Source organism: Mustela putorius, unplaced genomic scaffold, assembly GCF_011764305.1.
Source record: "Mustela putorius furo isolate JIRA1106 unplaced genomic scaffold, ASM1176430v1.1 tig00537297_pilon_pilon_pilon, whole genome shotgun sequence".
Classification (NCBI taxonomy): domain Eukaryota; kingdom Metazoa; phylum Chordata; class Mammalia; order Carnivora; family Mustelidae; genus Mustela; species Mustela putorius.
The window spans coordinates 983062-1008065 of record NW_025422435.1 but is presented as its reverse complement, the minus strand read 5'-3'; the positions used below and the strand labels follow the sequence as shown (position 1 = coordinate 1008065).

The 25004-nt window shown below is 44.4% G+C and overlaps 1 protein-coding gene across 2 annotated transcripts; it reads left to right on the top strand.

The window, feature by feature from the left end:
- Positions 1-90: 90 nt before the first annotated feature.
- On the top strand, positions 91-25004 carry ERCC6L (ERCC excision repair 6 like, spindle assembly checkpoint helicase). Of its 2 annotated transcripts, XM_045073997.1 has the most exons (3): positions 91-259; positions 5391-5536; positions 20393-25004. In XM_045073997.1, the coding sequence occupies exons 2-3, from the start codon at positions 5469-5471 to the stop codon at positions 24030-24032; spliced, it is 3708 nt and encodes a 1235-aa protein (XP_044929932.1). In that variant the 5' UTR covers positions 91-259; positions 5391-5468; the 3' UTR covers positions 24033-25004. The 2 variants fall into 2 exon arrangements, with proteins under 2 accessions (XP_044929932.1, XP_004777310.3); XM_004777253.3 differs by lacking the exon at positions 91-259 and having other exon boundaries at positions 5388-5536.

Sequence of the window (25004 nt, the reverse complement as noted above, 5' to 3'; positions counted from 1 at the left end):
GCTTAGTGGCTGTGGAAAATTGAGTCATAAGGCTGGAGAAGCAGTCAGGAGCCAGATTTGGAAGACCTTGAAAGCCACGGTGAGGAGGCAGGACTTGATTTGGAGGGCAAGCAGGAGGCTTCAAAGGTTTTAGACAGTGCCATGACATGATCAGATCGGTGTCTTTGGAAGATCACTCTAGTTTCTGGGTGCAGAAACAGTGGGGAGCGGGCACAAAGAAAAGCAAGGAGAAAATCAAGAAGCTATTGCAGTGAGCCAGGTGAGAGATGACCATGCCATAGACCAGAACGGTGACAGAGGAGATGAAGGGAAGTGTTTGGGTTTTGGTTATATTTTGGAGGTAGAGCCAACAGGATCTGGAAAGATGCCTCCCAGTTTCTGACTTGAATGATTTGGGGGTGGTGGTGGCAGTGCTGTTCATGGAAATGAGAGATACTGAGGGAACAAGACTCGGGGAGGATGGGAGATGAGTTCAGTGCCATGTCGAGTTTAAGCTTCCGAGAAGATAGGTCCCTGCAGCCAGTTGGCCTTTTAGGTCTGAGACTCAGGAAAAAGGATGAGGTTAGAGACAGAACTGTGAGGTTTGGGGAATGGATGAGGTAGTCCAAAAGGAGTGTTAGAAGGCCATGTTTCATGCAGCAGCTTTCTCCTGTCAAATGATTCTCTACCCTTAGGTGCCTGCCTGCTTCTGCTGAAACCCCAGGAGGCAGGTTCAGAAGGCACTTACCAAAGACTGCAATTTAGTGCAAAGACCCTGTGGATAATCCCAACTCTTGGCTCCCTCTTTCCCCTCAGTTCCTGTCATTTCCACAGCATGTTGGACTGACTTGACTAGCTTCCATGAAGATTTCTCCAGGCCGGGGGTCAGGCCAGCCGCCAGCCAAGCCAGCCGCCATTCTTAGGAAGCTCGGTTTCTGGCTCCCCCTGCTGGCAGAGCTGGAGATGACTCGCAGCTGGGCCGCTGAGCCCGAGCATCCTCCCCTCCCCTCAAATGAGGGGCCAAGGACCTCAGCCTCAGTACTCTTCTCCAACCCTCCCCCCACAAATCCCATCCACTTTAGAACCCTTGCTAGAAATAGCGGGAGAAAAGCCTAATTAGGGATCTGGGAGTCACACATTAAATTCTTCCTGTTTCTAAATTACTTCCCTCTTCTTTGGCTCCAAACTCACTCACCCTTGGTCTCCTTGCTCATGAAGACTTCATTTACTTATTTATACCTATCTCCAAAAATACTCTCTGCCACTCTCTGTCCCAGTGAGCAATGTTGTGCTGACACCCAGTTTACCTCCCTTCTCCTTATATGCAGGAAAGCCATGATCTGTGCTGGAAAAGAGCACTGGGCTGGGGGTCAAGGAACCTAGGTTGAGTCCTGTTTCTGCCACTGATTCAGGGTGTGACTTTGGATCATTCTTTCCCAGGGGCACTTCTCTCACCTGTGACATTGCACTGGACTTCAAAAAGCCCTTCCAACTCTAGCTTTCTAGGCTTTGCTCCCACCGCCTTAGCCTTTCCAGTTCTTCATGTGTATCCAGCTCTCTCCTGCTCCAGGGCCTTTGGTTGTACTCTTCGTCCTGCCTGAAATGCTTTTCCCTTCCCTTCTTTTGTCCCATTAATTCCTCCTTATCTTTCAGCTCTCAGCTCAAATGTTACTTCCTCAGAAAGACCTTCTCGGGATGCCTGGGTGGCTCAGTTGGTTAAGCAGCTGCCTTCGGCTCAGGTCATGATCCCAGTGTCCTGGGATCGAGGTCCACATCAGGCTCCTTGCTCGGCAGGGGGCCTGCTTCTCTCTCTCTCTCTGCCTGCCTCTCTATCTGCTCGCGTTCTCTCTCTCTCTCTCTCTCTCTCTGACAAATAAATAAATAAATAAATAAAAATCTAAAAAAAAAAAAAAAAAGAAAGAAAGAAAGAAAGAAAGAAAGACCTTCTCAGCCCCTTCAGACTGGGCCAGGTACTTCATCATATGCTCTCAGAACTCCCTGGAGCTCTCCTTCTGTGCCCTCATCATGGTTTGTAATTTTCCACATGCTTGCATGATCATTATTTCAAGCACCCCCCCAATCCCATCAAACTCCAAACTCTTTCACAGCAAGAACCAGTCTGTTTTGCTCACTACTGTATCCCTGGCACCCAGATGCTTGCCTGGCCATCTTGTGAAGGCTCAATACATATCTATTAAATGGATGAATAAGTACGTGAGTGAATGAGCCCTTATCTTCACCCATCAGCTGCTTTCTACATCTAACTTGCATCATGTTTAACAGCAAAGTGTCAAGGAACCCCTGGGTGGCTCAGTCTGTTGGGTGTCTGACTCTTGGTTTTGACTCACGTTGAGCCCCACGTCAGGCTCCCCACTCAGGAGGTAGTCTGCTTGTCCCTCTTCCACTGCCACTCTCCTTCTGCCCTTCCCCTGCACGCTTGAGCATTCTCTTTCTTAAATAAATAAATAAATAAATAAATAAATAAATAAAATCTTAAAAAAAAAAAAAAAAGAATCAAAAAGCCAAAAACCAGAGTGCTGGGTTTGGAACCCAGCTTTACCACCCACAAGCAGTGTACACTTGTATATGTTACTCTATCTTACTGTGCCTCAGTTTCCTTATGTATAAAGGGTGGGTAATAATAGCATACACTACCGAACAAGGTTGTTGTGAGGCTGGAAAGACGTAATATATGTAAACTGTGTAGAAACAAGGCTTGGCACTGAAGTGTTATATTAGTAATAGCTATTGTTCTGATTCTGCCCCATCCCTCCCTCCATTTACCCATTCTGAACTCTCCCTCATTATCTTATTTCCGGTCTTTGAGTACAGGTGACTCAGTGTTATTTGCAGATTAGATAGCAAAGTTTTAAAAATATTTTTACTATGGAAAATTTCAAACAGGCAGAGTAGGGAGAAGAGGATAATGAACTTCTGTAACAAGCTTCAACGATTATCAACATTTTGCCACTCATTGCTCATCTTTCCTCCTCTCATTTTTCTCCCACCTGGAGTATTTTAATATAAACTCCAGATGTCATATAATTTTATCTGAAAATACTCCATTATGTTTCTCTAGAAGGTAAGGGCTTCAAAAATATAATACCATTATCACACTTAAACAAATAACAATAATTAGGGAAGGCTTTTTAAACTCCATCCCCTTAAGAGTTGCTGGGGGAATGGGAACCGTCACTCTGGGGTTGATGTGAAATGAGGAACAGCCAAGAGAATTAATGTAAGTTTAGTGCTTTGAACAGGGCCTGTTATAGTAGTAACTATTATTTTGATTCTCCTTCATTTTCTCCATTTATCCACTCTAAATCCCCCCCCACCGTCTTGCTTTTTTCCGGTCTGTGAATGTATGTGACCTTTTACAAAGGAGGACTAGGAGTCCAGGGTGGTGAGTTTGCTGGGTCATTGGCACCCCCTGGTGAGAGCTGGGACTCTGGAAGGCAGTGAGAAGGGTCCAAAGGAAGTGACTGTAGGACTGAGGGAGAGGGAAAGAAGGCTGGAGGACTTAGTGGGTTTAAAGAAGGGGAAGTCCTCTGGCTGTGTGAAAATGGCATGGAGAAAATCCAGTAGCCTAAGGGCAGGCAAGCTGGAAGGTTGGTCCTTTCTTCCTAATATTCAGAGCCTTTGGAGATGACTGACAGATGAGAAGCAGGGAGGGGCTAGCCTGGCTCCTAAGGGAGTTCCTTCTAGCTTTTCTCCACAGCCCACAGAAGGGCAGCTGCCTAAGACAGTAATCAGGGTTTCGCTCTGCTTCATTTTGAGTTCTCATCTGTTCCAAGGATATATAAGCGATGATGGTGGACACTGAGCCAAAGGACAACTGGAGATAGACTTCCCTGGACTGGTGATGAAGATTTTCATGCTCCCATCTCTCTCTATTTTTTTTCCTTTCTATGGAATTCTCCCCACCAGCCCTTCTTATCATCACACTCATACTTTTGGTACCCAGTGCACCTACACGCTCGACCCACCCCTATCCAAACTTGCCTCCAGGAAAAGAAGTGATTCAAACCCCTCAACAGGGTAAACAAGCTCTCTCACAAACCCACTTCCAACTGCCTAATCAACCTCATTTCCTACTCTGTCCATTTCTTTCCAGCAATAGGCAGTGGACACGGTGAGTGAGCACTGATTTTTGTCCATATAGACCTGGTACTGAATTGTGGCTCTGCCGTTTCCCAGCTCTGAAAACTTAGGCAAAGTCAGTTTTCTTGTCTGAAAATGGGGAGAACAGTATACTAAAACCCCACTTTTTTCTTTGTTCTTTTCTTTCTTTCCTTTTTTTAACCGAAACTCCTCTTAACAGAAGGCTTAACACCATATGAAAATATGCCTTAAGGTAACGTGAAACAGGAAAATAGCCCGTATTCTCTTTTTAGAAGATCTCTTTTTAAACTCCCAATGATATATAAAATTTAAAAAAGCTTAAAATCTTCTGGATTTGGGGTGGGCATGACTGGGTCAATAGGTGAGTTTTCAAACACTGAATGTTAATGTTTGAGGAATCACAATGTCCATGTTTTTATCAGTATAAGAAGGGCAATATTTGTGGGCCCACAACCTGCTATTTAGGATCCCCGAAGGGCGCCACTTAAACTCAGTTATAGGGTTTCCTGCCCCAAGCTCTGAGCTCCGTGTTTCAAAATGACTGCATCCTAGTTGGAGCTTCTAAAGAAATGGTAACCATGTGTAAGTTACAGCACTACTAATTTCTTTCTTTTTTTTTAAAGATTTACTTATTTATTTATTTGACAGAGAGAGAGAGAGAGAAATCACAAGTAGGCAGAAGTAGGCAGAAGTAGGCAGAGAGGCAGGCAGAGAGAGGAGGAAGCAGGCTCCCCGCCAAGCAGAAAGCTGGATGCTCGATCCCAGGACTCTGGGATCATGACCTGAGCCAACGACAGAGGCTTTAACTCACTCAGCCATCCAGGCGCCCCTTGCACTACTAATTTCTTAAATAAGAACTTTGGCTTGGCTCTTGAAGACCTTCAGTGTGAGTTTAAGTCACGGAGACCATGGCTCCCAGGGTGTTTGATTCAAAGCGTGCGCCCCGCCAGGCAATGGAGAGCATGGAATGAAGGATATTTGGGGGAGCAGGCTATGGAGAAGGTCTCTGGGGGCCACTAAAATGACTGCGATCATATCAGGCATTTTCCCTCACGAGGACAGCACACGCACAAATGTGCAGAAGCACGGTTTGTATTGGACTAAAAACGCGAGAGACGAGAGGACACAACTCCAAACCTCTCCGCTGGGGCCGCGACCACCTCTGAGCTCCAGGAAGCATAGGCGCAGGCGTGCGACCTTCGTGGGCGGGCTCAGGCTTTGGCGCGGAGCGCAGCGCTGCGGATTGGCTCGCTCGGAGGCCGACAGTTGGTTCCGCCTTCCCCCTCCAGGCGCACAGCGCATGCGTAGGGCGGGAGCGAGCGAAATTCAATTGCCTGCTGATTTACCTGGAACTCAACCCGGGGGTCATGGAGGCGTCTGGACGGTTTGTGGAAGCTGCGGCCTTAACTCCAGAGCAGGCCGCCCTTTACCAGAGGTATGTCTGCGCCGCTGGGCGGGTCTAGCTCGCAGGCCCCGGCCGGGAGTTGGGGTGGGAAGCCCTCGGACCGTCCCAGCGGCCTGGAGCCTGGTGAGACGCGCCCTCGCGTTCCCCGAGTAGGGCGTGGGAATTTGTTCAGATTTCTAAATAGAAAGCCTGGGTAGCCTCCCGATGCCCCCCCCTTTTTTTTTGTTTTGCCAAATAACACTCTTAAAAGCCAGAAGTTCCACCCATCAAGCCTTTCTCGACTCTTTACAGTACAAAACACCAGGCCTGGGGGTTACAGAGATCAGTACAACATTGACCCTGCCCCCCATATTGCTTATCATTTGGTAGTGGAAAGGGATAAGTAAACCAACAATCGCTATAATGTTTGATAAGTGCTGCAAGAGGTATAATAGGCAAGGCATAGTAAGGGTAAAGGAGGAAGTGGCCAACTACGGCTCCACAAGAGGAGGAGACGTTGGTGTTGAAGAATGAGTGAACGTTCACCATATGGCTAAGGGTGGGGGTGGGGTGATGTGCGAATGAGGTTTAAACCTTTTTTTTAAAGTTGCGATAAAGCAGACACAGCGTCAAATTTACCGTCGTCACCGTTTTTAAGCATACAGTTCAGTGGTATTAGATACATTAGTACTGTTGTTAAATCATCACCCATCCATCTCCAGAACTCTTCATCTGGCAAAACTAAAACTGCCTGTTAACTTCTAACTCCCTGCTCCTTGGGGCTTGGTAAACATCGTTCTACTTTCTGTCCTCTTGAATTTGACTCTAGGGACCGCCTACAAGTGGAATCATACGATATTTGTCTTTAGGGGACTGGTTTATTTCACATAGCATAATTTCACCAAGGTTCATCCATACTGTGTCTGTGACAGAATTTCCTTCCTTTTCAGGACTGAATAATATTCCCTTGTATGCACAAGTCACATTTTCTTTATCCATTTATCCGTGCTGGACACTTGTGTTGCTTTCATCTCTTGACTGTTATGAACAGCTGCTTTGAACATGGGGTGCAAATATCTCTTAGAGATCCTGCTTCCACTTCTTTTGGATATCTAGCCAGAAGTGAGATTGCTGGATCAGTGGTAATTTTATTTTTAACTTTTTTAGGGTCTTTTATTGTGGCTGCACCTTTTTACATTCCCTCCAACAGTGTACAAGTGTTCCAATATCTACACTTGTTCTATTCTGGTTTTGTTGTGGTTGTTACTAGCCATTCTAATGATAATGAAGTGGTAGCTCATTGGGATTTTTTTTTTTTTGCATTTCTCTAAGGATTAGTGATGTTGAGCATCTTTTCATACACTTATTGGCCATTTGTATGACTTTGCAGAAATGTCCATTCAAGTCCTTTGCCCATTTTTTAGTCAGGTGGGTTGTTTTTTCTTGATATATTCTGGATACTAACTCCTTATCAGATAAATGGATTACAGATATTTTCTCCCATTTTTAGGTTGCCTTTTCACTCTGTTGGTAGTGTCCTTTGATGCACAGAAGTTTTCAATTTTAATGTGGTACAAAGAAACACATTGGGACAGTGAAACAGTTCTGTCTCCCTTTCAATAAATGTATGCTTTAAGACTGTTAAAAGCTAAAAGGTTTCCTTACAGAGGAGTCAAATCATATCTTTGGACTGTGTTACAAGAATTCTTTAAAGAAGATTTGGGGAAAACAGTGAGGCAGTGTGGTGTGGTAGAGTACTAGCTTTAGAGCTAGGCCATTTGGGGTTCAAATGATGGCTCTGCCACTTGCTAGCTGGGAAACCTCAAATGAATCAATTAACTGTTCTGAGACTCAATTTGGAAAAGGGGGAAATAATAAGGATCAAGCCCTTCAGCTCCCTTCCTTCCTTTCCCTCAACCCCCAGCAAGTCAGTGCACTAATTTTCTGACACCACCTCCCACATGGGCACCTGTCTCTTACTTGCTCTCATGTGCTCTTTCCTGACTGAGCCACTGGGTGCCCCACAGTCATCATCTTCTGCTCTCACAGTCCCACTTTGCCCTCATAGCCTCTCTATCTTTCATGACCCATCACCTCACAATCTCTCTTTTATTTCTCCTATTTTTTCTCAGTCTCTCCTGTCCTCTTCCAAATCTGCCTGATGCTGAGAGCCCCTTGCACAAAGCATCGCGTTCTCTACCTTCTTTACCCCTCATTGTCCTTGGCACACTGCTCTCACAGTCTCTCTGCCTGTCCTCCTCCCTCTCTCATCTTTTCCTTTGCTGTCCCTCTGTCCTCAGCTCTCTGCCCCTCCTGCCTAAGAGATGAAAGAAAACTTTGAAACTTGCTCTCACACACTCTCTGCATACATGTGTCCTCTTTGACACACCTTCATCTTCTGCCATACACAGTGACTCTGTCACATACTCTCAGTGTAAGTCATCCTCTCCCTTGGTGATGCCCCCTGCCACCTCCTGTCTTGCCCTGTGTCCCCCTCTCCCCAGTTCTGTACTGTCTCTTTCTGTTACCCACTACCTTTCCTTCTGTATCACCCACCTTTGTCACTCAGTCTCCCTCTCTGACACTCGTATTTTCTGGCTCCCTCTTTCCCATTGTCTCTCTGTCACCCACCACATCTTTCTGTTGCCCCCTTCTCTCTCCTTTCACCTTCTATCGACACTATTATCTACCTGCCCATACTGTTGTCCCTTTTGTCTCATCCACTTACTCTCTCTGCCATGCCACCCTCTTTCTGTTTCTGTCATCCTCCCCACTGTTGTGCCTTCCCCCTTCCTCTGTCACCCAGTATCTCTATTATCCACTCTCTACCTCTCTCTTACCCATTCTGTTACCCCCCCCCTTATCCCTGTCATCTACTTTCTTTCTGTCACCCACTCCTTTCATTCTCACATGCCCTCTTTTGCTTTCAGTTCTGGGTCCAGTCAGGAGGTAGAAACCAGACAGCATATTAAAACAGGCATTTCAATATATAGAATCTTAAACGAATAAATGAGTGACTGTAAGAAATAAGGAAACTCTCTATGGTGTCCTTGGGCTAAGGGAGCATGCCCAAGGCAGGACAAACTTGGAAGGGGCTCCCCCACCCCAAGGCTGAGGTTCAGACCTCATGGGAGAAGGTGTCGTTCAGCCCACTGTACTATAGAACAGTGCTCTGGCTGGCCCAGGCCAGAGTTAGTCTGCGTTCCCCGGCCCTGTAGGAAGCAACCTTCTGGAATGCAGGTGGTGAGTGGGCCATCAGCAAGTCTTGGTGTGTATGGCCAGGAGAGGTGGGGGTGCAAGGCACAGGCAGGCTCCTGGGGGAGCTGGTGTCCATGTGAGAGGGCTGCAAGAAGGTTATCGCTAGGCCAGGTGGAGGTGTCAGGGTCATGGAGGGACCGTGTATTCTGGGCCTGCAGTCGCGGTCTACCCCGTGGCCCACTGTGCTGCTGCAGCTGGTGTCTGGAGGACAGCCCCTTCCTCCTGCAGCGTCCCTCAGGCGCCCTCTACTGAGAAAGATGAACATCGGGTTCACTGTACAGGGGAGCTGCTTAAAGGAGTTCTGTCCGTTATCCCAGAACAGGTATTGAGGGGTGAATTTGGAACTGAGAGGCAATAAAATATGACCGGTGGAGTCATGCGCCTTCTGTTTATCTCTGTCACCTGCCCTCTGTCTTATGTTGCTCTCACTCACTGCCTTTGTCACTCTCTCTGTCACCCATTTGTTTGTACTCTGTTGGCCATACTCTCTTGCCGTCACCCATCCGCTGCTTTCTCAATTCTCTGTCACCCACTTTCTTCTCTCTACTCAAACTGATTTTGTCAAGGTCACTAATGAGTTCATAAATCGAATGGTCACTGCGTTATCCTCATCTTCCTTGATTTACTAGCAGTATTTGACAGTGTTGCTCACTTCTCCATGAAATGCTTGATTCCTTTGGCTTCTAGGACCCCTGATTCTTATGATTTTCTTCTGACCTTACAGGTTGCTGCTTCTCAGATTCTGCTGATTCCTCCTCACAGCATCACTTTTTTTGGTCTAATGTACTTTAAAGTAAATTCTTGGGGTGCCTGGGTGCTTGTGCTCTCTCGCTATCAAATAAATAAATAAAATCTTTAAAAAAATAAATTCTCAGACATCACAGCACTCCATCCTTCAAATTCTCTTTTTTTTAGTTTAATTTATTTATTTGTGAGACAGAGGGAGCAAGCAGGTGAGCGGGAGCACAAGTAGGGGTTGCGGCAGGCAGAGGGAGAAACAGGCTTCCCACTGAGCAGGGAGCCTGATGTGAGGCTCCATCCCAGGACCCTGGGATCATGACCTGAGCCGAAGGCAGATGCTTAGCTGACAGAACCACCCAGGCATCCCACTGACTTTTTAAATTTCTATTTCTATTTTTTATTTCTATGCTAATGATTTGGATTAGTCTTATGAATACCTTGTAATGTCATCAGCTTGTTCTTCTGCCTCCTGTAATTTATTATTTATTTATTTATTAAATATTTTATTTATTTGACAGACAAATCACAAGTAGGCAGGCAGGCAAAGAGAGGGGGGTGAAGCAGGCTCCCTGCCGAGCAGAGAGCCCGCCGTGGGGCTCGATCCCAGGACCCTGAGATTATGACCTGAGCCGAAGGCAGAGGGTTAACCCACTGAGCCACCCAGGCGCCCCTGTCTCCTGTAATTTAAATTTAAAGGCTGGATGGAATGGATAAAGGAATGTGCTCTACACACGTGCGCACACACATGCACACACACACACACACACACAAATATTATTCAGCACTAAAACAAGAATAAAATTTTGCCATTTGTGACTACACGGATGGACCTTGAGGCCATTATGCTAAGTAAAGTAAGACAGAAAGACAAATACCATATGATCTCACTTGTATGTGGAATCTTAAAAAAAAAAAAACACACACAAGCTCATAGATAGAACAGATTGGTGATTGCCAGAGATGGAGGTCCGGAGGGTGGGCAAAATGGGGGAAGGGAGTGAAATGTACAGATACCCAGTTATAAAATTAATAAGTAATGGATATGTAATATATCACATGGTTATATAGTTAATCATATAACTAGTTAATAACTGTATTGCATAGTTGAAAGTTGCTAAATCTTAAAAGTTCTCACAAGAAGACAAATTCTATAATTATCTATGTGATGGACATTAACGAGACTTATTGTGGTGATGATTTCACAATATATCCAAATACTGAGTCATTAGGTTTTGCACCTGAAACTAATAGAATGTTGCATCATCAATTCTACCTTACGACAAACTTTTAAAAGCAGTTCTGGAGGGGGAAAAAGGGTCAATATTTTTGGCATGAATATTTCAAAGGTGAGGCTGTGTACTTCTTATTGCATCGTATCGGGAAGCATATAATGTCGGAGATTCCTACTTTTAGTAATATTAAGATAGGTCGGTGGTTTCAGGTGGTCACAGGCTGATTGGTCCTTTGCAAAGCTGCATTCCCCTCTTATGATGAATAAATGCTATGTTGGGGATACTTTGGCATCCTGTGGTCACTCCATTCCCCATTAACTTTTCATCCATTGATAATCATTGCCCAAATGAGTTATTTCATTAGAAATTACAAAGTGGTGATTTTCTTCCTTTATTTATTTGAGAGAGAGAGAGCATGAGAAGGGGGAAGGTCAGAGGGAGAAGCAGACTCCCCGTGGAGCTGGGAGCCCTATGTGGGACTCGATCCCAGGACTTGGGGATCATGACCTGAGCTGAAGGCAGTCATTTAACCAGCTGAGCCACCCAGGCACCCCAACGTGATGATTTTCTAACTTAATCATTGCTTTTGTATTCATGAGTCGTAATTCTTCTGTAAATGTTTTTATTGCTGCAGTGTTGTTTGGAGTACCACGTTTTGTTGTTTTGTAATTATATTCCTTTGTTTTGTAATTATATTCCTTCCATTGGTGATCTTATACAAGTTCGTGGCTTTAAATCCCATCTTTATGCTGAGAATTTTCACATTTTTTTCTGTAGTCCTGACCTCTTCTGAACTGTATCCAACTGTTTACCTGACTCTTCGCTTCATAGTAGGTGGAGCAAACTTGTCCAGAACTAAGGGACAAAGCCATATGTTCTTCTCAATGGGTGCTGAAAAAGCATTTGAGAAAATATAGCACCTGGCGGGGTGCTGTATTTGGGGGGTACCCTGGGTGGCTCCAATGGTTAAATGTCTGTCTTCGGCTCAGGTCATGATTCCGGGACTCCGGGATCAAGCCCCACGTGGGGCTCTCTGCTCAGCAGGAAGTCTCCTTCTCTATCTCCCTCTGCTCATATACGAACTCACTCTCCCCCCACCCCCCACCCTCCATGTCTCTCAAATCAATAAATAAAATCTTAAAAAAAAAGAAAATATAACACCCTTTAATAAAAACTCAACAAACTAGGAATACAAAAATAATTTCCTCAGTCTAATCAAAGGTGTCTCCAGAAACTCGAAGCTAGCAAAGGTAAAAGACCGAAAGCTTTCCATCCTTATGTCAGGAGCAAGACAGGATGTCTGCTCTCACCACTTCTATTGAACATTATAATTCAACATTATAATAGATGTTGTATCCAGGGCAAACAGGCCAGAAAAAGGAATAAAAGGCATCCAGATTGGAAAGAAAGAAATAAAACTATATTCGCAGATGACATGATCTTTTATGTAGAAAGCCCTAATGGATCCACAAAAGAAAAACAAGAGCTAATAAGCGAGTTCAGCAAATTTGCAAGATATGAGATCAATATTCAAATTCAGTTGTATTTTGGCAAGTAACATTCTACAACTCTCGTTCTGAAATACCAGATATATATAGGAAAATGTATAAAACAAAAATTCAATATAATGAATTATTATTGCAACCATCACCTAGGTAATGGTTTTTAGATTTTTGTTTTCATCTTAATGGAAGGTCTTGTCTGCTTTCCCACTGAGGTGGCCTGAAGGTGAATTGAAGACAGACTTGAGGGCTGAGGACTTCTTTCCAAACAAGCCCAGGTTTGTTCAAATTCTGGAATAAGTGCTTGCTTGAAGCCCCAGAGTTTTGCACTACAATGCAGTGGTTAACCAGATAACCTTGGGCTGGTAGTCTGGGGACTAGAAGTACTGAAGGTCTGTCCTTCCTTGAAAAGAACATACTATTGTTCCTGGAGAATTTTTCATTTTTAGTTAGATTATCTGAAAGGGCCGGTCAGGATGTAAGCCTCCAAATGCTCTTCCAAATGATGAAGTCATTTCCAGCTGAGGACCATTGGCTAGTATGATCCATCTGGGTGCCAAAGCACATCTGCTGGGCCAGAAAAATAAGATAATTTTGGTTTTGACATAATTATTAATTAGCTGTTTTTTTCCAGAGTAATTAGCCAGCAAGTTCAGCTGCTTTCTGAGGGCATGTTAACATGTAAGAGGATGCTGTCTTCCTGTATATTCTGGCAGAAGCATATTTGCCCCGTTCAACCAAAATTTTCAGGTCTGAGTAACAGAAGAGCGGGACTAGATCCCTGCTTGCCTTTACGCACTTGGAAATCAGTCTTGCTTTCCCTGCCTGTTTGCAGTCTCTGTATGGCAGGATATAAAGGACCTGAAAGAGCACAGAGAATCTTGGATCTCTTTGGGACCATGTGGTTTGGTCCAGATAGTTCTCATCTGTGGAATCCAAAGCTAGTGACACAGATAATGAATACTATAGAAAACCTTTTTCTATAGTAAAAACTTCTATATAAAAGGTTTTACTTTATAGAAAACTCTCTTTAAGTGATTGGTCTTATAGGTGAAACAGAATATGTAGATGGACAGTCTTGTTTTTATTTGCTTGTTTTAAGATTTTATTTATTTGTATTTTGCGGGAGAGAGAGAAAGCACGAGCAGGGGGAAGGGCAGAGGGAGAAGCAGACTCCCTGCCAAGCAAGGAGCCCAATGAGGGACTTGATCCCAGGTCCCTGGGATCATGACCTGAACCAAAGGCAGACGCTCAACAAATTGAGCTACCCAGGTGCCCTAGAAGGACAATGTTAAGCTCCAAACCAAATCTTGTGTAGGCTCCTATCCAAAGAGCCATAGGCCTACTATTTTTTAGGAGGAAGCATTTGGAGAGAACCAGCCAAAGCCAATGGCACTTCTAGCTGAAATAAGCCAGAGGTCACAAAGTGGTAGCCCATGAGCCATGTTCAGAGATAAGTTTTATTTGTTTTGCCCAGTGTTTTTTCTTTTTAATATTTTATTTATTTATTTGAGAGAGAGAGCACAAGTGGAAAGTGAGTGGCAGAAGCAGAGGGAGAAGCAGACTCCCTGATGAGCAGGGAACCCAAGGTGGGACTTGACCCTAGGACCCAGGATCATGACCTGAGCCAAAGGCAGACACTTAACTGACTGAGCCACCTAGTCACCCTGTGCCCAGTGTTTTTAAAACTTATGCATCAGTGGGGCTCCTAGGTGGCTCAGTGGGTTAAACCTCTGCCTTCAGCTCAGGTCATGATCCCAGGGTCCTGGGATTGAGCCCCACATCAGGCTCTCTGCTCAATGGGGAGCCTGCTTCCCCCTCTCTCTCTGCCTGCTTTCTGCCTACTTGTGATCTCTGTCAAATAAATAAATAAAATCTTAAAAAAAAAACACAAAACTTATGCATTGGTTACCATTTAAAAATCAGGAGAGATCCCATAAAAATCCAAGTTAGATAGGTTAGAAAACAAAGAGCAACTTCAGAGGTGCCCGGGTAGCTCAGTCATTAAGAGTCTGCCTTTGGCTCAGGTCATGATCCCAGGGTCCTGGGATCGAACCCCACATCAAGCTACCTGCTGAGTGGCTAGCCTGCTTCTCCCTCTCCCACTCCCCCTGCTTTTGTTCACTCTCTCACTGTTTCTCTCTCTATTAAATAAATAAATAAAGTCTTAAAAAAAAGAACAACTTCAGTTGCTTTGCATGTGAAGCAAAGTTTTACTGGGTTTGGGTCTTTGCATTTGGTTTCATATCCCATCATATTCCAGAATAATATCATAGGGAATGTTCCGAAGGACTCTCCAGAACCTGGTGTTTGACTCTATATAATCTTTCTGTATATCCTTTAAAATGATCCTTAAAAGGAATCATGTTCTAGGGATGTAATTTCAGGTATACTCATGAAAATATAAAGATTTTTGTTTTATTGTCCCTTGCTATGAAATGACAGTTGGGTTGACAGTTTTGCATCTCAGTAGTTCTTTAACATATCAGAACCTCATGTGTTAAGTGACCTTTAAGTAGTTAGGAAGTTGGTATATGAAAATAAAAACTGGCCTTCTTCCATACTCTGGCATTGTTTTTCTCCTTGTTCTGCTTGAGAGGAGTTTCTTTCTCCTGAACTGGTTACTCTTCCCTTGCCCCCTTGGCTCCCAAGCAGGCCTGGCTTCTCTCCAGCCATGCCCAAGAAGAACAGGGGAGTGATTTTGGAGAAGAAAAAATTTGCTCCCATGAAGTGTTAAGTACTCCAGATCATTAGGCATCCTGTGTGTTAGAGACGGACACATGATTGCATTAGCAGTAGAAAATGACATTCTTTCTTTCAAGCCCTGAAAAATGGAAGTGATCAGAGGCTGAGTCGCTAAATCAAACTGTATTACAGAAAACACTGTAGTCTTATAAATAACCAGATATCCAGGGTGGTGCTGTAATAGGCAGATTTCATCCCCCCACCAGTTCCATTATAGGGTAAGAATACTGTCCTGGGTCCAACTTCATTGGTGGAGCAGACAGGGTAGAGGGGAAGAGCTGAGATATTGTATTAGACCCACAAACTCAGGTGGAACAGGGACTGTGAAGCAGCTTGGCTGACGGGTTGGGCGCAATCAGAAAGTGGTGGTAATAGGCACCTTCTGTGTTTCAGGCAGAAGGTTGACAAATGTGGGAATGCCAGAGGATGGGTAGAGCCCAGCAATAGGAGTCTTAGGCTGGTGGTAAGAAGTCTAGGCAGACAGTTGCCATTTAAAAGGTTGGTGTATGATTTTGGGGAGTCAGGCCCAGAGCTGGGGTTCATGGGCAGTGCTTGACTTTCTGGGGAGGAGGCCTGGCTGGGGTTAGAGGCCCAGCCTACACAGGGGTTCAGGATACTGCATAGGTTGCCAGTTGAGGGATTTGGAAACAATCTAATAGTAATAAAAAATGACATATTTTCTCCTTCAAGCTCTGAACCACAGACAAGCCAGAAGACCGGTTGGCCAGGTGAAGGCACCCAGCAGGTGGGAAGGGCCGGGAGGAAAGGGAGAGCAGAGAACAAGTTCAGGGGCTGGCACCAACATGGAGGAGTCCAGTGGTTACCGCTATACCCTCAGGTTCAAGAGCAGAGTAATAGGGAATGTAACTTATTTCTGTAGCTCAGCAGAGTTGGGGAGGTGAGCAGCTGACCTGCCACAGAAGGAATAGCAGAGTCTTGGCAGCCAGCAAGCTCTTTTCTTTCTCTTTTCCTCCTCTTCCTCTTTCATTCACTTGGCTTTCCCTGAGTGCTCTTAAACCTGCTCCCTATCCCTACTCTCAAGTTCAGGCAGATAACACAGATAGATTGGTTGGGGGGGGGGCTTAAGTAAGGGTAATTTTATTTATTATTTCCAAAAAATACTTATTTATTTATTTATTTATTTATCAGAGAGAGAGAGAGCAGAAGCAGGGTGAGTGCCAGGCAGAGGGAGAAGCAGGCTCCCCTCTGAGCAGGGAGCCTGATGCGGGGCTCAATCCCAGGACCCTGGGATCATGCCCTGAGCCGAAGGCAGACATTTAACTGATGGAGCCACCCAGATTGCCCCAAGTAAAGGTAATTTAAAAAATTTTTTTAAATTTCTTTTTTTTAAAGATTTTATTATCTGACAGAGAAAGAGAGATCACAAGCAGGCAGAGGGAGGGGAAGGGAAGCAGGCTCCCTGCTGAGCTGAGAGCTCAATGCGGGGCTCGATCCCAGGACTTTGGGATCATGACCTGAGCCGAAGGCAGAGGCTTTAACCCACTGAGTCACCCAGGCACCCCAGTAAAGCTAATTTTAGAGTAGTTTTAGATTTGCAGAAATATTCCAGATAAAGTGCAGAGGGTTCTCACATAGCCCACACCTAGTTTCCTCTCTTGTTAACATCTCACATTAGTATGGTACAGTAATCACAGTCAGTGAACCAATACCAATACATTATTATTAACTAAACCCATCATTTTAGAGTTCCATAGTTTCATGTAAGTCCTTTTTCCATTCCAGCATCCTATCTAAGACACCACTTTACGTTCAGTCATCTGTCTCCTTAGGTTCTTCTTGTCTGTGACAGATTCTTGGACTTTGTTTTTGATGACCTTGACAGTTTTGAGGACTGTTGGTTCGGTATTTCTAGAATGTTCTGTCAATTGGGATTTGTCATTGTTTGTCATGATTAGACTGGGGTTTTTGGTTTTGTGGGCAAAGACTACAGAGATAAAGTGCCCTTCTCATCAAATTGTTATCAGGGGCATATACTGTTAATGGGATAGATGATTGTTGATGTTGACTGTAATCACTGGGCTGAGTTACTGTTTGCCAGGTTTCTCCTCTTTAAAGTTACTTGTTGTGCCCTTCCCCCTCTCTCTGCCCCACCATAACTTTCCACACTATCTTTTTTGTTTTTAAAGATTTTATTTATTTATTTGTTAGAGACAGCGCACAAGCAGGGGGAGGGGCAGGGAGAGGGAGAAGCAGGCTCCCCACTGAGCAGAGAGCCCGATGTGGGATTCAATCCCACGACCCCGGATCATGCCGAAGGCAGACACTTCACCAGCTGAGCCCCCCAGGTGCCCCCACTCTGTGCTTTTTGGGAGGATGTTAGTATGCAGGACATTAAGGAATAGGAGTCATGCTCCATCTCCCTAAGGGCAGAGATTTGTCTCTTTTTTTGTTCACTCATTTTTAACAGTGTGGATTCATTTATTTTATATTTTGGGTTCTAATCCAATACTACTTTATTTTGTTGCTCAGGTTATTCCAGCTCTGACCACTGGCAGTGCTTTCATTTGGCTCCTGTGCCTCTGCCAGACTTACATCATTGTGGGGGGTTGTTTGAGCACTTCCTCACTTTCTGACCCTACAAGATGTCCCAGGCTCTTCTGACATATTTCCTGCCACAGTCCTACAATCAGCCCAGGTCCTTTTTCCAAGGAGCCCACGTTCTTTTATTGGAGAATGGTATTAGAAACCAAGATCTGGGGGTGCCCCGGGTGGTTCAATCATTAAGTGTCTGCCTTCAGCTGAGGTTATGATCCCAGGGTCCTGGGCTCTCTGCTCGGCAGGAGGCCTGCTTCTCCTTCTCCCCCTCCCCCTGCTTGTGTTCCCTCTCTCACTGTGTCTTTCTCTGTCAAATAAATAAATAAAAGCTTAAAAAAAAACAAAACAAGATCTGGGTGCTAGGCGCACTTGTTGCTACTGGGGTTTCCTTGCTTCTAGGCCCTCTCACCTGACAGCAAGGAAATACATGTGTATACTAATCTCTGTATATAGACCACTGTAAATATTCTCCATGTAACCATCTGTTTCTGTGTTAAAACCTGGGTTTATACTGATGTCTCTAACTCTGATCCATTACCACATGGATCATTCTGTCTCCTCTTGCTTCTCCATTCTAACAGGTGAGAACCCTGGCTTCCACTATCCACCATTCATTTACTTATTCAGTTCTTACTTATTTATTTATGTATTTGAGAGAGAGAGAGAGGGAGAACATTAGCATGAGTTATGGGGAGAGTGACAAGCAAACTCCCTGCTGAGCAAGGAGCCCAATGTGGGACTCAATCCCAGGACCCTGGGATCATGACCTGAGCTGAAGGCAGACACTTAGCCCACTGAGCCACCCAGGTGTTCCTCCATGTATAACTTTTTTGAGGAACTGACAAACTGATTTCCAAAGCAGTTGTACCATTTTACATTCCCGCCAACAGCATCATGAGAGTTCCAATTTTTCCACATTGTCACTAACTTGGTATTTTCTTGCCTTTTTATTCTAGTCATCCTCATGGGCATAAAGTGGGTATTTCATTGTGGTTTTGGTTTGCATTTCTCTGATGACTAATGATGTTGAGCATTATGTCATGCTTATTAGCCATTTGTAGATCTTCTTTGGAGAAATGTCTATTCAGATCCTTTGCCCATTTTTAAATTGTGTTGTCTTTTTAAAAAGATTTATTTATTTTAGAGAGTGTGTGTGCATGAGTGGGGGAGGGGCCAAGGGAGAAGAATCTCAGACTCCCTGCTGAGCCTGCCACAGGGCTCCATCTCACCACCCTGAGATCATGACCTGAGCCAAAAATCAAGAGTCAGTTGTTTAACCAGCTGAGCCACCCAGATGCCCTTGTGTTAATTGTCTTTTAATTATTGTGTTGTAAGATTTCTTTATATGTTTTAGGTCTAAATCCTTTATCAGATACATGATTCAAAAATATTTCTCCCAATCTTTGGGTTGTCTTCACTTTCTTGATGGTATCCTCTGAAACACAAGTTTTTCATTTGGTGAAGCCCAATTTATTTTTCTTCTGGTTCCTTGTGTGTTTGGCATCATATCTAAGAAAGCATTGCCAAATACAAGGTTGAAAAGATTTATGCCAATATTTTCTTCTATGGTTGTTGTAGTTTTAGCTCTTATATTTAGATCTTTGATCCATTTTGAATTAATTTTTGTGTATGGTGTGAGGTAGGGAACCAGTTTCATCCTTTTGCACATGATAATTGGTCAAAAAGACTATTCTTTCCTCAGTGAATTATTTTGGTATCCTTTCAGCATCAGTTCACTATAAACCACTGGAGAATTTTCAGCAGAGGAGTGACATGATTTCTTTTACATTTTAAGACAGTATCACTGTCTGCTGTATAGAGAATGCATTAGAGGGGCCAAGAGTGGATGTACAGAGATCAGTGATAGGAAGTTGCCATTACCCAGGCCAGAGGTGATGGTGACTTGAACCACAGTAGTAGTAGTGGAGATGGAGGCACAGGTTATACTTGGGAGATAAAGTTAGTAGGGTTGGGGGATTGTTTGGCTGTGGGAGGGGGTGATTAAAAGAGGGGAGAGGTTAAGGATGACTCATGTGAATTAAGAGTCAAGGATGATCTTCAGATTTCTAGCTTGTACATCTAAGTTGATGGTAGTGTCAATTTACTACCACATAAATGGTGGGGGCACATGTTTTTAGAGGGGAAATAATGAGTTTAATTTGGGATTAATTGAACTTGAGGTACCTCTGAGATGTTTTTAAGTGGAGACGTCTGGACTAGCGTTTGTGGGCAAGCCCTGGAATGGGGAGAGTGATTTCATGAGCACATTAGGTGGGGGTGGAAAGCCAGAAGAGAAAGTAAAAGGATGAGAAGGGCCAGGCCTATTGGAAGAATAGGAGCCCAAGGACACAGAAGAAATGGCCAGTGATGGGGGAGGAATCTAGAAGAATCCAGTGGAAGGAGGGAATTTTGAGGGAGTGATCTTGAGTGTCAAATGTATCCCAGAGGTCCGGAGAAATAAGGACTGAGAAATGAGTGCCCAGGTATCTTTCCCGTTTCCACGCTCCCATGATTTGGGTTGGCTGCTTGATTTTACAAGAAAATATCACTCCATACTTATTATGGGTGGCATTTTTTCTTAAATACCATGGAACCAATAACCTTTGCACATACATTTCTCACAAGCAGTGCCTGAAGTTGTTGCTGGCGGTGTCTGGTGGGTGTGTGTCTTAAGTGATGTCAGCTTTCATTGGCATCTTCTGTGCTAATCTTTTCCATCCTGAATTGAGGATATTAAAAGCCCAACTGCAGTTCTGATTCCAAAATGGACCCTAAAGTGTTCTTAGATTGAATGTTCAATCTGTTTCCTTCCTCTCTAATCTCTCTCTCCCTATATCTTTATCTATATCTTTTATTTACCTTTTTTTTAACAGATATGTGAAAGAGGCCAAAGACGCAACTAAGAATGGGGATCTGGAAGAAGCTTTTAAACTTTTCAATTTGGCAAAGGACATTTTCCCCAACGAAAAGGTGATGAGCAGAATCCAAAAAATACAGGAAGCCTTGGAGGAGTTGGCAGAACATGAAGATGATGAATTCACAGATGTGTGCAACTCTGGCCTGCTGCTTTATCGAGAACTGCACAACCAACTATTTGAGCACCAGAAGGAAGGTGTAGCTTTCCTCTATAGCCTATATAGGGATGGAAGAAAAGGAGGCATCTTAGCAGATGATATGGGATTAGGGAAGACTGTTCAAATCATTGCTTTCCTTTCTGGTATGTTTGATGCTACACTTGTGAATCACGTGCTGCTCATCATGCCAACTAATCTCATTAGCACGTGGATAAAAGAATTTGTTAAGTGGACTCCAGGAATGAGAGTCAAAACCTTTCACGGTCCGAGTAAGGATGAACGTACCAGAAACCTCAGTCGGATTCAGCAAAGGAATGGTGTGATTATCACTACTTACCAAATGTTAATCAATAACTGGCAGCAGCTTTCAAGCTTGAATGGCCAAGAGTTTGTGTGGGACTATGTCATCCTTGACGAAGCACATAAAATAAAAACCTCATCCACTAAGTCAGCGATATGTGCTCGCGCTGTCCCTGCCAGGAATCGCATCCTCCTCACAGGAACCCCAATCCAGAATAATTTACAAGAACTGTGGTCCCTGTTTGATTTTGCTTGTCAAGGGTCCCTGCTAGGAACATTAAAAACTTTTAAGATGGAGTATGAAAATCCTATTACGAGAGCACGAGAGAAGGATGCTACCCCAGGGGAAAAAGCCTTAGGATTTAAAATATCTGAAAACTTGATGGCAATCATAAAACCCTATTTTCTCAGGAGGACAAAAGAAGAGGTACAAAAGAAAAAGTCAAGCACCCCAGAGGTTAGACTTAGTGCAGAGAATCCAGATGTTGGTGCCATTTGTGAAATGCCTTCTCTTTCCAGGAAAAATGACTTAATTATTTGGATACGTCTTGTGCCTTTACAAGAAGAAATATACAGGAAATTTGTGTCTCTAGATCATATCAAGGAGCTATTAATGGAGACACGCTCACCCCTGGCTGAGCTAGGTGTCTTAAAGAAGCTGTGTGATCATCCTAGGCTGCTCTCTGCACGAGCTTGTCATTTGTTGAATTTAGGGTCTGTGCAATTCTCTGTTCAAGGTGAAAACGAAGGGGAAGATTCCTCAGATGTGGGCCACATTGATCAGATAACTGATGATGCACTGATGGAAGAATCTGGAAAAATGGTATTTCTGATAGAGTTGCTGAAGCGACTGCGAGATGAAGGGCATCAAACTCTGGTGTTTTCCCAGTCAAGACAGATTCTGAACATCATCGAACACCTGCTAAAGAATCGGCACTTTAAGATACTGCGAATCGATGGGACAGTTACTCATCTTGTGGAACGAGAAAAAAGAATTAACTTATTCCAGCAAAATAGAGAGTACTCTGTTTTTCTGCTTACCACTCAGGTAGGTGGTGTTGGCTTAACACTGACTGCAGCAACCAGAGTGGTCATTTTTGACCCGAGCTGGAATCCTGCAACTGACGCTCAAGCTGTGGACAGAGTCTACCGAATTGGCCAAAAGGAAAATGTTGTAGTTTATAGGCTGATTACTTGTGGGACTGTAGAGGAAAAAATATACAGAAGACAGGTTTTCAAGGACTCACTAATAAGGCAAACTACTGGCGACAAGAAGAACCCTTTCCGGTATTTTACGAAACAAGAATTAAGAGAGCTCTTCACCATTGAGGATTTTCAGCACTCTGCAACCCAGCTGCAGCTTCAATCTTTGCATGCTGCCCAGAGGAGATCTGATAAGATACTGGATGAACATATTGCCTACCTGCACTCTTTGGGGATAGCTGGAATCTCAGACCATGACTTGATGTACACACGTGATCTGTCTGTTAAAGAAGAGCTCGACGTGATTGAAGAATCCCATTATATTCAACAAAGGGTTCAGAAAGCTCAGTTCCTTGTGGAATTAGAGTCTCAAAATACAGAGCTTTTAACCGGAAGACAAAGAGCTGGAAATGAGGGGACTTGGCTGACAGAACCCCTCTTCTCTTCTCAAATGAAGAAGAAATGCTCTGAACTGAATAAACTGCAGCCTCGACATTCACTACTTCTACCCACTTATCATACCCAGGAAGAAGAAATCAGTTCCCAAATGGCGAGTGTCATCATTGATGATCTGCCTGAAGAGAGTGAGAATCAAGACATCTCCAGTATAAAGATGAACGTTACCGTCTCACAAGACGGTAGTCACCCCCCCGAAAGGACATCCGATGCTGGTTCTGTAGCTGCTTTACCTGAGGGTTATGGGAGTGTAGATGAAATCTGGACCAACTCGTTGGGAATGGTTCTACAAACGGAGGCATTGCAAGAGGGGCCAACACGGGGGACGCTGCAAGAGAACCCTCTGGGAGATTTTAACTTTCTACCGAGCAAAGCAGTTGGAGCTGATCTGGGACCAGATCCAAAGCAACCAAACGCTGCTGAGACATTACCACACTGCAACCTCTGGCCCGTGAGTCCCATGACCCTTGAAAGTCAAACAGAACCTAACACATCTGTAATCAGAAGAGCTGATGGCGACTTGTCAGCATCCCACAGTGTGTTGCAGGACACTCAAGCAAATGTGACCAAGTTGGAAGAGGAACGTATAGCCTCCTCATCGCAGTATGCATGTGATTTCAATCTTTTTTTGGAAGACTCTGCAGACAGCAGACAAAATCTTTCCAGGCAGTCTTCACAGCACGCTGAGGACGAAAAGAGCTTGTGTGGTTCTGCAGCACATTCTCAGGCAGAGCTTGAGTGGGACAAAGCACATCTCAGTGTGGATCTTTTGGAGACCAATGACGAGCCAGAAGAAGTAGTGGGTAACGTGAGAGGCAGAAGGAAAGCCAGAAGGATCATTTCAGATGGTGAAGATGAAGACGATACTTTTAAAGATACTTCAAGCACAGATGCACTCACCACCTCTCCCTTTCTGTTCTTACCTATGAAACAGTTCGATGCTTCGACTCCCAAAAGTGACATCAGTCCCTCAGGAAGGTTCTTCTCACCAAACATCCCTGATAGTGTAAGTAAGTCCCTTCACCCTAGACGATCCCTGGCTTCTAGGAGGTCTCTTGTCAATGTGGTTTTAGATCACGTGGAGGATATGGAGAAAGAGCCTGACAGCAGCAGTGGAGCAGAGGCTGCAGCAGGTGATTCCAAGGAAGGAGCAGAGGAGAGCAGTGGCGAAGCCTCAGAGAGCACAGAAGGGCCTCCTGGTGAAACGCTGCCTTCAGAGAACGAGTCCAGCCGGTTAACTAGCCCTCCTGGTGACCCCGAGCCTTTGTCCAGTGGGCAGTCGCGTGATTCTCCCCAGAAGGAGGCAGCAGAGTCTGGGACTGACTACGAGACTCTTGTAATCCGTGGGAAAGAACTGAAAGAGCGTGGGCAAATACAGGAGGCCTTAAACTGCTTCGTGAAAGCGCTTGACATAAAAAGTGCCGACCCGGAAGTCATGCTCATGACGTTAAGTTTGTATAAGCAACTTAATAAAATCTGAGACTAACCTGTATGTTGGTAAAGTGAAATGCTGAGTGTGAATGCATGCATTCCTGTGACTGGGGTCTTGGGGAGCATGAAGCATTTAGGCTTGAGGTGAGAGAGGTCTTGAAAAGCTAGGTTTTGTTTTTAACTGTTCTGTACATTCAGCCTTTACCCCATACTCGTTCCTACCTCCCCCGCTCCATACATACATTCTAGAATTCTGAACACTAGGTTAATACCACTTTCCTTGAACAGTCTTAACCTTTTTCTTTTAGACACACTCAATACACTCAACTCCCTTATATCTAGAAAAAAATTTTTGTGAAGTTATTCTGGCCATTCTTAATTTTATTTTGGAAGGGGTCCCTTCTGTCCAGATAAGAACAGTAAAGTTACTCTCAAGTGTTTCCTTTTCCATTCACTTTCTTTCGCTGAGATGGCACAAGCAAATGCATACATAAGTTCCTGAGTTGAAACAGGAGCTTACTAGAATTCTAAATCTAAGACTGGCTTATTACCGTGCTATTTCATGCCCATACAGCAGAAGGCTGGGCTAGGCTCTCTTCTCCCTGGCACCCTACTCTGGAGTCACTTTGCTGCCAACTTCGCCATTCTTCACTCACCACCAACTGTGCTCTGTCCCAGGCCAGTGCATTGTGTCTTTGGGTGGTGGTCTGAGAAGGAGTTTGGTTGCCTCTCAGAAACCCCAAGCCCAGTATAGCACTCTACACCCCGTACTCAAGACCCAGAATTAGCATCTGTGGAGTACCTCCTGTGTACTGGGTACTCTACACAGGTTTCTTGTTTAATCCTCGCCATCATCCTTTGAGTTTGACAGTGGCATTTACATTGATTTAGTTGAGGAAACTAAGGCTCAATGTGGCTGTGACCCACCCAAGATCACATAGCAGGGGGTGAAATGGATTTTGTTTTTAAACCATGTGTTACCTAGTGGAACATTATAATAAACTGTCTTTACTGCACTGAA